General features: G+C 40.5%; 1 protein-coding gene across 20 annotated transcripts in view; it reads left to right on the forward strand.

Annotated features, from left to right (window-relative positions):
* The window catches only part of LYN (LYN proto-oncogene, Src family tyrosine kinase), a 47172-nt gene that overhangs the window by 29024 nt on the left and 3009 nt on the right, over positions 1-15139 (forward strand). For all 20 annotated transcript variants that reach the window (XM_046925348.1, XM_046925396.1, XM_040685422.2 and 17 more), the window contains 4 exons: positions 1753-1935; positions 2859-2935; positions 10357-10510; positions 12359-12490. In XM_046925348.1, coding sequence (XP_046781304.1) covers positions 1753-1935; positions 2859-2935; positions 10357-10510; positions 12359-12490 — 546 coding nt within the window. The remainder of the gene's footprint in view (positions 1-1752; positions 1936-2858; positions 2936-10356; positions 10511-12358; positions 12491-15139) is intronic.

Here is a 15139-nt window from a genome sequence, read left to right on the forward strand (position 1 = left end):
ATCAGGATCAAATGTCTCTAGTGCCCTCGAGCTACTTTGCTTTCTGTTACCCCCATAGGACCAGGACAGACTGTTTTCCTGCAGAAAACATCAGTGTTGAGTGAGGTTTTTGTTAGTAACATAAACTTTCTGTAAGCACCAACATCATCTGGTGGACCTCTTTAGTGAATGTGAAACACTTTAATGCTTTTATGTAGTTAATGCAAAGAGCGTAAATCACTTCAGAAGGAGTGGTATTAATTAGTATGTTTAGCAGATTATTCCACAAAGGTAGAGTGGAACTAATGCTCTCATTCAGGATATGGAATAGAATATTATAAGCTATATAAAGATGCATTATACTTTGTAAGCAGAAAGAGATTTAACTTCTTTTTTGGTGGGCAGAAATTATATATCTGAGCTTCAGTGGCAGAATTTGACTTGTTGTCATTTCTAATTATTAGATCATATGGAGGCATGTCTGTATAATGCTTTGACCTTACTGTGCTTGGAAAAAACACATCTAATAATCATGCAGGTAAAGGTTTTGTCACAGATACAGTTGCTTTTGTCAGGTAATGATCTCTCTTTTCCAAAGATGATAAAGTATGTATTGGTTAGAGCAATGACTTAGGGTCTTGGAGTTAATTCCTTGCTTTGCTTAGGGGACAAAGAATATAAAGAAATGAAGTGTAAAGAAATGGTGGGCTCAAATGTAGAGGTACATCCATTGTGGTAACGCTGTCCGCATTGCTGCTGAATAAAGAAGTGCTGCTGTTTTGTCGAGTCATGGAAGCTTTGCCTCTTCCGAGATGCATTTTTGCAGTGTTGAAATGTGTATAGCAGGGGACAAAAGGCTGTGGTTTGATATTACTGAAGTGTTCTGTAAATCTGGAACATCGGGAAGAAGTTGTATTTGTATCCCTCTCTGTCTCAGTTTTTTTTCTTCTTTTCTTTCCCACAGTAAAAGGCTTCACAAGATCAACTTTAGATAAATTCTTCTTATTCTATTGATTTTTTAAAACATGCTATTTTAACACTTAATAAATATTTGGCTCAGAAAACAATTCACTACTTTCTTATTTACTACTGCTTGCATCGCATATAAGTAGAACGTTACATCAGAAGGTTAAACAGAGAAATGAAACAACCACAATCGTTTCTGCGCTTGGCATGTGCTTTGCTGGAAAGGAATTATTGTGTTTTAAATCTTGCTCCCAACACTGCAGGACTGCAGTCCTGCCAGCATATCTCTGCTGGTCACGAGAATGCTCTTTTGATTGCACTTTACTGAAATGTTCCGTTTTGAGTACCGGGGGCTTAAGAAAAGATTAAGAGCATGAGACAGGCAGGCATAAAATGGGTCTAATCATGGTATTTAAAGATGTTCCGCGATCCTGTAGGCACTCCATTGCCTCTGTTAGAGTTTGAGATAATTTATGTGAACTCTCATTAAAACATCTCTTGACTGTTTTGATATTTTCTCATGGGCTACCTATAAATGAAAGTTTGGCACAAAGTAAGATATCTTGCTTTCTTTAGGTGTTTTTTTGAGATAAGTGATTAAAAAAAAAAAGTAGGAAATTGATTAGTTTTTACTACAGTGTGATGGCAAAACAAAATGCAATTTTAATGTAAATACTTGTGCTACACCTGGTCGCAAGCTCTTGGGCTTGTGGCTGTTAATGGAATCTAACCTCACCCACGCTGTGTATTCCTACAGGTTAGGGTGCTGTGCTAAGCAGGGTGACTGAACATGTTTCTTCTTTTCAGGTTACTATCATAATAGTACAAAAGTGGCTGTGAAGACTTTGAAGCCTGGAACGATGTCTGTGCAAGCCTTTCTGGAGGAAGCCAACCTCATGAAGACGCTTCAGCATGACAAGCTAGTTAGGCTTTATGCTGTAGTGACCAAAGAAGAACCTATTTATATAATAACAGAATTCATGGCAAAAGGTGAGAACGACATAGGATCAGTGTCTCAGTAAACACTTCCCATAAGTCAGTGTGCTTCCTTTAAGAAGCAAGAAACAGAAAAGAAAAACTTGGGATTTTAGCAACATTCTCTTGTATGCTCCAATATAAGGTATCTGTCTTCGAAGACATAAATATTTAAATTTATGATTCCTTGTTGCATTTTTAAGATAGCTATTTCTACACATTTCCTAAATGTATCATTCTTGAATTGTTGCAGATGCAGAACATATAACACTCAAACAAATCTGCTTCCTCTGAGTTCTAATATGTAATTTTTGTGTCTGGTGTTGTAATGAGGCACTCAGTAATGAAAATGTTAGAAATTGCCTTGTGTAGCCTTTGAGTTGATAAGTGTTTGGGTAATAAAGTGAGTGATGTGTGCAAAGATTGCTGCACTACTAGAAAAGGACAACCTGTAGCAGAGCATCATGACACAAGATAAGTGAGATCTCCTTCTCAGATTGTCTTAGTAGTGGTTTTTAATTTATTTATTTCGTTCTGTTTTCAAGCAGTAGTGATGATGACTTCATAAACACCAGCTAGAATTCAGAATTCAGGAACTTATTCTTTATGACTTTGAAAGTATTAATAAGCGTGATTCTCCTAGAGATCTTTCTTGATAGCCTGTAGAAATAGGGTCATTATCAAATTCACCACTGAACAAAGATATACTCTGATTAGTTTTCAACACTTAGGAAAACTGCAAAACTTGGATACCTGACGTTCTGACCTGGGCATTACTGTTATTAGATTATGTAAGGAGATGATCTTACTGCAATCAACTTGAACATAAATCAAAACTATTCACTACAAAAAATCTGTGACCCAAGAAATTGGTTGCCCATTGGGAACTTTATTGTGATAGTAAGCTACACTGACTTAATCGTTCTCTGTTGTAACAGGAAGCTTGCTGGATTTTCTGAAGAGTGATGAAGGAAGTAGATTGATGCTTCCAAAGCTAATTGACTTCTCTGCTCAGGTAAGATTTAAGAAATATGCTAAAAAATGGGGGACTATTTCTCTCCAAGACTGAAATTCACAATGGAAAACTTTACTGTATTTTTTTTTTTCATTAAAAGAGAATGTAGTTTCCAAATATATTTTGGTCTGAATAGATAGGGTTACCTGAAAGAAGGGAATAGCGGAAAAAAGTGTTTCAAAGGGAATATATGAAGGTAGGCATCCCTCTTCGATAGTGCTGGTGAGTTGCTTAGGTGGCAGTGGTACACAGTCACTTCCCTTTGTGGAAAGGTTGTTTTCACTTATAGCAGCTACAAGGTGAAAGTGTAAGTGCAAGTTGTACAGAGTCAGCTCTTATGAGATTTGTTAATAGAAGTGTCATCTTCTTAAATTAGTTCAGTTTGTCACACCTCTCTGTTAACTTCTACAGAATATTGTTGGTTTCAAAATCTCATGTAAATTACCACGAAGTTAATAAAATCTAATCCAATGGTGTTTCAGGTGCTAGTGGCATGTTACTAAAATGTAATGAAGGCATTTCTGGTAGGTTTTCCTTTCTCCAACATTTTTTTAATGCATTACAGTTTGCTGATGGTTATACTCTGTTATACTAACTTGCTACAGGTCATGGGGAAAGATGAGAAAGTCCTGAAAAGATTTAATAAAATATTAGTGATTTATACAAAAACTTTTGATATGAGATCATGACACAACTGCTAAATACATTGTATATTATGAGACATTTTTATGTAGGCGTTCAATATCTCCAATACAGATTTTGTGTAACAGGTTCAATACAGGAGCTGTTTTTACTGTAATTGCTGGTTCAGTGTAGCTACAGGTTAAGTATTCTGAACTATTTAGGTAATTCATCCTTGAGAATTTAGTGGAGATAAAAGCTTAGTAGATGTGAAAAACCCGTTTGATTCCAAGTCATGGTTTGGAGAGATGAGCAATGCTGGCTGTAAAAGATTGAAAAAAAAAAAAAAAAAAGGGATTAATATTAGGTAGCTTTGAAAATAGTGGGCAAAATTCAAGGCAGAGAAGAACATCTGTGGTCAGTGAGTGATATGAAGGGAGACTGAAGGTCATCCAGCACATGTGGTTGTGTAGTCTTTTTATTAGAGCTCAAGATGTTGTATTGTTTAAAAGAATTTAGCATTTTCAGAAATTTCAAATGCAAAAAAACTTGATGAATTGGTGAATAAGAAAATGCAACTGCATAAGACCTGGGTAAATCATTTCCATTGTGACAGGGGTCAGTGTACAAAGCTTTGAAGGGTGGGTCATTTGAAATGGAGGCGACTGATCATCCTGATCTGCCAGTAGCCTTTTTGAAAGTCTCTTCTTGCACTTGGCCTCAGAGGGCAGCACAGGAGGTATGTGAAGTCCCTCTCTTCATGTAAGACGTGGACTGTTCAGAGAAACGTCTGAGATCAAGCCATGCACTCAGTCGCAGAGTTATTTTAAAGGGATGTTCAAGAGACACTTTCTGAGTATTTCCAACTGCAGCCCAAACAAAACTTTGGAACAGAGAACAAAATCCAACTGGAACAGGGATTTTTCCTATGGAAAGAATTTGTGGGTATTTTGAGCACGTTTGTTAGAGGCTTTGAACATCGTCAACTGAAAACAGGACTGCATGGAATAGATTTGCAGACTGCATTTGGTTCTCAGACCAGGGATTTTACTTTGAACAACAAAGATATTCCATTAGTCCTGTCTAATTCTGGCTGTTCAGTTGCTGGTCCATCAGGACAAAAATCAGAATAACGTACTTTCAAACTGTGTTGGCCTATCGCTAAGATAACAGTGATTTTATTGCAGGCTACTTTTAGATCACACACTACAAGAATGTAGGCTGTATTACATAAATGAGAACATAAACTGTGTTTGGTTAGTTTTGGTAGCGCTTTGGCTTGTCTAAAAGGATTGTTAGTTTGTTCTTACAGTAATGATGTTAACCTCTCTGAACAGCCTAAGGGGAGAAAAAATGTGAGCTGCATTTCAGAAGAGGCATGGAAGGAAACCACGGTGAACTAAAATGAGATCAGGAATACATTTTTCCTTGGTGGCACACACGTGAGCCATGCGTGCCTCTGATCATGCTTTTCCAGTGAGGCAGTTCACCAGCCTATCCCAGCTTCTGGGGAGACTGAAAACGTAACAAGTGGTAGCAGAGGATTGTCTTTTCACCCCTTCTGAGTCTGTGGTATCACACAAGACCGACTTGCTCACAGCCATGCTACACAGCTGGCTTGCTTGCATCGACGTATGTGCGCATGAGAATCTTGTTGCAAGAAAAAATTCTGAAAGAACGTTACTCATTGCAGAGCAATACATTAGCAATGGACTTGTGAGTCAGCAGAATGAAAAGGGACAGGATGTGTTTCCACTTAATAAGTTGCCCTTCTATCTAGAGGAATGGCCTTTGTCACCTTACAGTGGCCTTGTTGGATAAGGAGGGATTGAAGATAAGAGGAGGATGTGGCTGTGTGACTAAGAGACAGCTGAACAATGTAGTGCCCTTAAACGTGAACCCAGTTCTGGAGCCAATTTGTCACTGTGCTGAAGACTGCAGTGGGCTGGCGTTCCATTGCCAAGCAGCTGGTCAGTGCTCCGCTCCCTGAATTCACAGAGCCTTTGCCTGGAGCAGTCTTGAAAGAAATCTGCACTTGCAAGGGATAAAATATTCTGATTTTGGAAAAAAAAAAAAAAAAAAAAAAAAAAAAAAAAGGAAAGCAAAGATTTCTCCCCCAGGGAATAGTAAGCATCTTTGTCAAGCAAGTCCGTGAATATACTACCACTATATGGTACACCACTACCCTAATTTTGCTGCTTTCTTTGCTCACCACACACGGGCATTGATGCCATTTTTAATAGTACCGGTTGAGTACTGAGGTAGACTTAAGTCTGGTTCTTATCTTTGAGTATGACTGTGGACTTGGAATTTTTTCTTTTTTAATTTCTATTCTTTGCTGTGCGAGCAGACACTATTTATGAAATCGGGTCTGTGGAAAACATGGCAGCAAAGTCCTTGCTAGGAAGGTGGTCCAGCTTGGTTTCTAAATCTGTCCCCTAAAAGAGCTGAAGTTTCTCTTTTGTTTTAATTAGTGCGTGTGAGTAGGAGCTGAGGAAATGTAGTGTTGGCCCCACCCTGGCAAAAATACATTTGGCCCCTAGAGATGAACGCTAGCAGTCTCTGTAATGAGTTTTTTAAAAGAAGCTGAGTTTGGCATACCTTCAGCACGGACCGCCTGCAGGGCTGTGGCATCACCTGCAGAATTCAGCAGAACTGTAAATTCGCAGTATATGCCAGAACCAAAGCCAGGAACCAACATGTAAGCCTCCCCTCCCTTATGGGCAGCTGAGCAGCACGGTGGCCTCATGGGCTGTCCTCGCAACTTCCTCTGCCACACGGCCGCAAGCTGACACAACTCACAGGCACTTCCACTTCCTGCTGCCTCTGCTTCTCAGCTCAGCAAGCGGGCTGAGGAAACACGGGGCTGCTCTTAGCTGCTGCTTCCCAGTTCTGAGCTTGAGCGTATGTGGATTTCATCACTTTGTCCACAGGCTATGCTGCCAAATCTTGCTAATGCAGCAGCCAGAGCATGCAGGCTGCTCTCATTCCTCTCGTTTACAGGCAGTAGCCAGGTGATTGCATCACCAGAGGGGCTGCCATACTGGATTTTGCTAGCTATTTTCTGTCAGTACAAAGTGAAACCTTTTAAAAGTGTACCTAAGGCATGTCAGAGTAATCTAGAGGAGTTCTGTTCTAAAACCATGGATGAAATGGAGCTGGAGAATGTCACAATGTTTTTATCCTAGCGTTTCTTGGTACTTGACTAACTGTAGGTCATGCCCTTTGTGTTGTTTGTTTGTTGTTTTTTCTCCTGGGGTTGACTTCATTTGCAACCAAACACAAGCTGGGCACAACTTTGAATTATGGAATCACAGAATCGTAGGGGTTGGAAGGGACCTCTAGAGACCACTGAGTCCAACCCCCTGCAAAGCAGGCCTCTACAGCAGGCTGCACAGGTAGGCGTCCAGGCGGGTCCTTAATCCATAGAAGGAGACTCCACAACCTCTCTGGGCAGCCTGTTCCAGTGCTCCATCATGAATGAATATTAATTCATTGCTTTTTTTGGTTGTCCACATTTTACTTCCCTGTTTTATAGGGGAATGAAGATTTTACATGTGGAATCAGTTACAGGTGTTACTGTAACTCTTGTGCTGCATTAATAAACAGCATTGCAAACAACGGGGAAAGCATGCACTGTTAGCAGTAACTCTTGCAAAAGAGAATCACAGACCTTGGAATGGAAATTGAAATGACACATCTTTGAGTTGAGAGACTGAGGTATTAAGAAATCCAGAAGTTCTCCAGTTTTGTAGCAAAAAAAGAATGGGCTTTCACCTTTTGGTTAAAAAAAGAAAGAAAGAGAGAATATAACTGCCCACCCCTGTATACACTGTTTAACTTCAGGCACGGCCTTTCACCAAGGAAGTCTGTGGGTTGTGAGCAAGTGCATTTGGTTTTCAGAAAGTGCAGCTTTGCTGTGAAAGCACTGTCCTCCCCTGATCCTCTGCTCTGTTGGGTTCTCCCCTCTCCCTTCATAGTCCTCTGCTGCTTTTGCTGCTTCCCCCATACCACTTCAGAGGGCTTGAAAGAGCGGGCAGGACACATGGAATGCTTTAGTACCACTGTTCACTCCTTGCTTTTCCTACTGTTAAATATTCAGTAGTGGCAGTAGTGCAATGGAGGCAGAATCCTCTCCTAAAGGCTACAAAAAAAATCTGGCAAACCTGAGCTATCTTTCCTGTGCTGCTGCTGAGTAGTAGCTACAGAGAGCCCAATAGCCTGGACAAGTACAAGTGGCCATTAAAAGAGGGGGAAAGAACACTTTCTTTTTCTTTGGTTCCCATAAATTTCTCTGCATCTTAGCATATAATTTGGCAAGGAAAACCCAACAGTTATTGTGAGGAGTTATCACGTGGGCTCCGGCACCCATCTCCTTCATCAGAAAATCCTTTTGAGTGTGGGTCTTTTTGCTGTGCTTTGGGTTTTGTTGTTGTTTGTTCTATTGTTTATTTGTCACTCAGAAAGGCTTAACATGAGCTGGATGTGTGTACTCAGCTGTTGAACGCTGTGCTTCCCCTCCTTCCGTCATTCAGAACTCCCTTCCCATTATTTTCCTGTTTGGGATTATTATTATTTTTGCCTGCTCCAGTGTTTGTATATCCATGGCTTCACTGCATTCCTCTGATTGGATACACTAAAAACCGTTGTCCTGGAATTTCACGGAAGTGCACTTTGTGTTTGCTGAAAACGTAATGAATTGTTTGCTATCGCATTCTTAGTCTGTGGCTAATCAGATAATGTCTTCAATTGTTCTGGCACAAAGAAGAGAAATAAAACAGGCTTTCCGATGGCTTTGCTTGGCTGGGTGTGGAAAATAAACGCCACCAGCACCACCTCCTCTTTCACGAGGTGGTTCTTTACTCCCCAGCCAGCAGCCAGTCCAAATGTTGCATCTGTGCATGGAAGTATGAGGAACGTCAATTCCTTCATGATGGTTGCTGTATTTTTACACTGACGTTGGTGCACCTGTCTGCCTTACAGTTCTACCTGCCAGCCTGGCCAGTCCAATTTCATCATAGATCTTAAAGCAAAACCTTCACTTTCACGTCTCCTTCCTCCTCAGACCCACATAATTGTATTTAGAGGAGAGAACCAAATACCGCTCTCTCATTTTGTGAGCAGTCTTTGAGTCTCTAGCAGGACACTCTGCAGCAGTTATTCACAAGTGGCTTCTTCCCTCATTATCAAATACCTTTTACTTATATCTAGAAAATACGAAATGCAGATGTTCTTCATTCTCTTCATCATCAGTTTCTTCCTGGTTTAGTGTGAGCACCCCTTTGTGTTCTATAAGCGAAATTAAGGACTGCCCTGCAGAGGTGGCTGTCTGTTGGCTTGTAAGAAAACCGTTGCGGTGGAAGGTGGGAAGGAAAGCGGCTGTATTTTCCACTGCTTCAACTGAAAAAGGGGAATGAAGACAGTGTGGTTTCGTGTTGTAAGTGGTAATGGTGTGTGCGCATGTTGTACTCCTTGGGGACTTTTGAAAAATGCATAAGCAGAAGTGGTGTTCATGTTTGCTTAAAATTTGGTCAGGCGCTCGTGTCTGCTTTACTGCACAGCTGAAACGTGCTGCTCTGGCAATGAGAGGCACCCGTGTACCCAAATTCTGTTGAGACGGAGAGGAAGGAGTTCATGTCTGAGTACAGTAGGGACCAGGACTGGAAAAGGACTCTTGCTTTGCTACTGCTTCATTAACAAATGAAGTACTTGAAGGGGGGCTACAGGAAAACTGGGGAGCGACTTTTTATTAGGGCAGATAGCAAGACAATGAGGGGAAGTGGCTTTAAACTGGAAGAGGGTAGGTTTAGACTAGATATTAGGAAGAAATTCTTTACTGTAAGAGTGGTGAGACACTGGAACAGGTTGCCCAGTGAGGTTGTGAATGCCCCCTCCCTGGAAGCATTCAAGGCCAGACTGGATGGGGTTTTGAGCAACCTGTTCTAGAGGGAGGTGTCCCTGCCTATAGCAGGGGGTTGGAACTAGGTGATCTTAAAGGTCCCTTCCAACCCAAACCATTCTATGTTTCTATGAAATTTGAGAGCTTTTGTGTTCCCCAAGCCACATGGATGGAAAAGACCTGTCGCCTCCAGTCATTCTAGGGTAGGATCTGTAGCACAGGTTAGGCTGCAGGCCTTGCTTGGGAACAACCTACCAGCAATCTCACAAGGAAGAGAAATATTGACAGCTCCCAAACACTATTTTTTTTTTCCTGTTAAGCTTTTGGACAGCATACTAACCACATGTAAGATCTACTGCTCTGAGTTGAGAAACTATTTGTTTCAGTTTCTTTTCTTTCTGAAAAGCAATGCATTTTTCTTCGGTGAGTTTAAAAAAAGCAGTCTGGACAAGCATTGAAATAATCATCCCAATGTATATTCCAAGGTCACTAATCACCTTTAATTTGATTTGGAAAATACCCTGGGTTGATGAAACGCAAATGAAATTTACCTATGATAATATTTGAATGCTTGCTGATGCCAAATGCTCCTCGTGTATGAGCAAGTAGATGATGCTGCAGGTGAAGATAAACATAAGTTATTTGACTTGTCTTAGTAACTGTTTCCTAATTGCCCAGGCTGATAGCAGGTGATTAGAAAGTTGATGGGGATTTTTGTTTGTTTTCATTTTTTAACTATTTGCATTGTTGCTTAGTCAAACTTTAAAAGAACATCTCTCTCTCTACTGGTAATGAATAAATGAATGTGACTTTGATAAGTAATTGAAAGAACAGAGGGGCCAGGCTGCTGATGGTTCTGTATGGTGTTGTAATACCAAAATACTTGTTCCTTTTGTTACAGATTGCAGAAGGGATGGCATACATAGAAAGAAAAAATTACATCCATCGAGATTTGAGAGCAGCTAATGTTCTGGTTTCAGACTTACTGATGTGCAAAATTGCTGATTTTGGACTAGCTAGAGTCATTGAAGACAACGAATATACAGCAAGAGAAGGTACGTGTTTTTATGTTTGCCCTTAAAACTTCAGCCTCTGGGAGGCAGTGGGATTGTATCTAAAGATAATATGGTCACCAAGGACAGAAAATGCCATAACAACTTCCTAGAGGCACTGTTTTAAACTTTTTAAAAGAATAAAGAAACAAATAATCTTTCTGTGCTTCCCAGGCTTGTGGAAAACTTAATTTACTATACACACACACACACACACACACACATACACACACACATATATATGTATTATTTCTTTCTTTTAAAAGAAATTAAGAGTGCTTAGCTGCACACATTTTTTTTCTAAATGGAACAAATTAATTACACATCTACAGCTTCCATCCCACCGAATTAAATGCTGAAAAAATATGAATTATTTTTTCTTCACATCCTAAGTGCCATATGCACCACCTTTCCTTTATGGAAAGGAAGTGACCCCAGTTGGAGAACCTTTTGCAAAACTGGTTATCTTTTTAAGCTGCAGTTGCCCAGAGAGGCAGTGGATGCCCCATACCTGGAGACATTCAAGGCCAGGCTGGACAGGGCTCTGAGCAACCTGATTTAGCTGTAGGCATCCCTGTTCACTGCAGGGCAGTTGAACTTGATGGCCTTTAAGGGTCCCTTCCAATCAAACGATTCTATGATTCTATGATCTGTACCTTCAGCAGCATTGCTGCTATGCATGGGGGAGACACTGAAAGGCTGAGCCCCTGTTCAAAGCTCGGTTGGGAGGTAATGCTGCAGCAGTGGCAGGACTGGTAAGAGAGGGAATCATACTGCTGAAGAGGCGCTGTGTCTTCATGCAGCCTGGATGGCCACTGTGGAATTATAGGGTGAGAGCGGAAGAACCAAAGAATGAGGAAGAAAGAGCGCAACGCATTACAGTTGAACTAAAGGGAGATCAGCTATTCAGAAGTCACGAGGTAACAGAAATTCAATAGGAGATGAAAGGCAAGGGTCTGATCAAGCAACTTTCAGAGGTACAGAACCCATACCTGTGTTTTTTTAAATAGCTCTTGACATTGTATATTGATTAAATGAACCTTCCATGTTATAAGTTCCTTATGCTGAGTTTCATCAATGGGTTTTTTGGCCTTTGGTAAAGTTTCCTGGCTTACCTGGTATTTTGTACCAGAATGACAGTGCAGGTTAGAAATAGCATAAATAGAATCTGTTCAAATTACTATTCGCTGTCTGAAGAACTGAAGTGATATTCCCCAATGAAGGCTGCATGGACGTTTATTGTTTAACCAGAGGGAGTTAGCATTTATGTGGGATTTTTTTGGAATCAGTTATTTAGATACGAAAGACAGTATTTTGGGGCATGACTTGCTGCAGCTTTAACATCTGTGGCTGTTTAGAAATAACTGAATGTGAAATATGCTGAAATACACATTGAAATATGTTCAAATGCACACTGAAGCTAGATTGGCTTTCTTTAAAATGGTAAAAGTTAATTAAAGTCTTGTGAAGTTCCAGCTGATGGGAATCATAAGGTGATTTTTTTTTTTTCCCTGACAACTGGGAAGAAAGGAGAATGCTTACTGCCACTGTAGCAAAAATTCATGATACTAGAGAGGCAAAAGGTGCCATGTATGAGGGTTGATCTAAAAATAATGCCTCCTGTTTCATTATGTTGGCCTACCATGTCAGAGGTGGATGTTGATGGCATGGCAGTAGAGGCCGAACCTTCCTGCCAGTGTTCCATTAGATTTGTTGTGTAACAGATGGCAGCAGGACAGTCTGACAAAATGGCATGTGGAAGTGCGGATAAAGCAAAGGTGTCTCATTGAATTCCTCCATGTGAGAAAAAAAAAATTGCCTTTGACTGATTGAAACTGCATTGTTTTTTAGGTGCAAAGTTCCCTATTAAATGGACAGCACCGGAGGCGATCAACTATGGATCTTTCACTATTAAGTCTGATGTATGGTCATTTGGGATTCTCCTGTATGAAATCGTTACATATGGAAAGATTCCTTATCCAGGTATGGATGTATGTTTACACTGTTTCTCTGTATTTACACTTCAGTGTTAAAAGGCAAATAAAATGCCCAGGGAAAGAGCTGACATTTTATAGCAGCAGCACAACTGATGTGGAAAATATCAGGCAGGTAAAGCTCATGTTTTGAAAACTTTTAATCACCATGTGTGTAGGCCATGTGCGTCTCTCAGGTAAATGTTAGTGAATGGACTAATAGCACCATGAATGAGGAATCATTTTTATATGTTCGGTAGTCACCACTGAGTTGTTACATAAGCTACTGTCTTTTTTTGATGTAATATTGGAAAGTACTAAGAAAGTGTGTTTTTCACAAGCAAATAGGCTCGAATATTTTGTCACTGTTAGCTAATCTAAACAAATAAGAAAATGAGCCTAAAGCAATATGTTGATGGACCACTGGGAGTAGTTCCCTATGGTTCAGATACAAGGCCACAGTGAGGACATCGATAATGGCTACATTATGTAGCTGTGAAATGGTTTGGTGCTTTGTTTCATTTTTCTTTCTGCTAAACAAAATATTTACTAATTTTTCTAACACAGAGAAACACCTTGGGTAAAGGATATTTGTGCATAGAAACTGTCACATCTCAGGCACAGCTGATTAGCTGGGGGCAAGCAGACTGCACTCAAGCTTACTGACATTATACAAAATTGGCCTAATTTCTCTTACCTTGGGGGCAAAGGGAGAAATTACAGCTGTATTCACCTGTAATGCTCACCTCCGCTTAGTAGATGGAGTCACTTCTGAGAAGCCTTAGAATCCTGCAGTTGGCAGGCAGTGAAGGGAGATGTCAAAGGGACAGAACTTGGTCACTGAGTCCTGAATCCTGCAATGATAGAAGACTTAACACTTCTGGGCATGGTGATGCAGGACCTCACGCGAGACTCAAGCAGCAGAGGAAAGGGAGATGGCAGCCAACTTTACATTATGCGAGGGAAGAACATATCAGCTCTCTGTGCAAGAGGTAGAGCCAAAACAGACAATCTGATTGCTCTGCAAGGCTCCAGTCCAGGGAAGCACTTAAACTCAAGAGCAGCCCCCTTCAACTACAAGAGGTGATAGGGCTGCTTGCACAACTAAATGTTTAAAAATATGCTCAGGGTAATTTTTTAGGCAAGTGCTATAAAATATGCGCCTAAGTAGTGAGTCCTCCCCAAACTACTCTAGAAAAATGCTCATGTCCCCAAGGAAAGATCAGGTGGCAGCTGTATGCAACAGGGTAAGGTGTGGTTCTTCCCACAGCTGGAATACTTTATTTCCGATTGGCACATGCCGATGTATCCAGACACTGGCCTATGCTGAGATGGCTTCCTAAGGTTATTCCTGAATGCCTTGAAAATTGTCCTTCCCTGAGCAAAATTACAAGCTCACCTGGAAACCAACACTACAAAAATGCAAAACCCAAACCAATACTTAATCCTGCAGCTAAGCCTGCTGTCTCTTCAGCTCTGTAAAATCTATCGTATTTCTAGTTTAAGAGCAAAATCAATTGGCACAACAAACCACTGTACTGCTGTACTACCATGGGAAAATTCTTCTAGGGGAAGTCTGGGCAGTATTTTTTTTTTTTAAGTATGGAAACATCTTTATGAGCATCATAAATAAGCCATACGCTGTGGATTCATTTGTCAGACAGCAATTTGGTGGGGAAGCCTCTAGACTGCATACTGAAAGATACTAATAATTCGCAGGCCTTGTTTGCATTAAGCTGCAAGAGGGATATATGTCTATTTTAAACAAAAGTGTAAACCAAGTCGCCTAATAGATAGAAAGTTAACATTGAAGAACCAGCAGGACAGCAAAATAAGTAGATGACCGATTTATTTCACATGAAGAAATGTGACCAGTTTGGGCCAATTACCCCAGCATGGCAAGAGTAAGTTATAGGATGTAAATAGCAGCCACTGGGGCAGAAACGGTAAATTGATTTTTCAATTCTAATGGGAACGCTCAGTAACTGAAAATAACATTCTGAAGTACCTCTGGCAACCAGCAAGCTTTCAGCATAAAGCTGCGTTTGAAAGGGTGTGATTTGTAGCCGGCTAATTAATGAGTTAATGCCAGCAAAGAACATCCAGTCAGGCAACTGGGTAGGAAGCATTTCCAGATGAAAAAGGTGGAGCTTTTGTGATCTTTGTTCCTAAATTCCAACAGCTGTTTCTCTTCCAGAGAAACTCAAAGCAGTCAGTGGGACGGTAGTTCAGGAGCTACCTCTGAAATATGGCACAGGGCTGAAGGCAAGGAAGTTGAATTGGTTGTTAAAAATTAATTTCCAGGTGATGATTATACAGTGTGTCAAATATTGGAAGCAGACAAGTTTGCATTCTAATTATGTCAGCTGTTCTTCACAAGATGTGCTATTTTCTAAGCACTGGGATTCTTCCTTCACATACCGCTGTGTTCACATCATTTCCTGGGCTCTATCATCCAGAAGTACGTCTCTATCTATGAAGCTTAGCGGGTATCACAGTGTAAATTAAAACAGACCCATACCAAATCTAGAGTTGGTTCTCTGCTAGCATGTAAGTGTGTAAGCATAACACAAATGCAACAAATGTGTGTCATTTACTGACTAGGGTGTAGTTTTGGTAATTGCTGCTGAAAAAAATGGAAAAGTTGAATGAGTGGCTA

The sequence above is a fragment of the Gallus gallus genome, chromosome 2 (genome assembly GCF_016699485.2).
Source record: "Gallus gallus isolate bGalGal1 chromosome 2, bGalGal1.mat.broiler.GRCg7b, whole genome shotgun sequence".
Classification (NCBI taxonomy): Eukaryota; Metazoa; Chordata; class Aves; order Galliformes; family Phasianidae; genus Gallus; species Gallus gallus.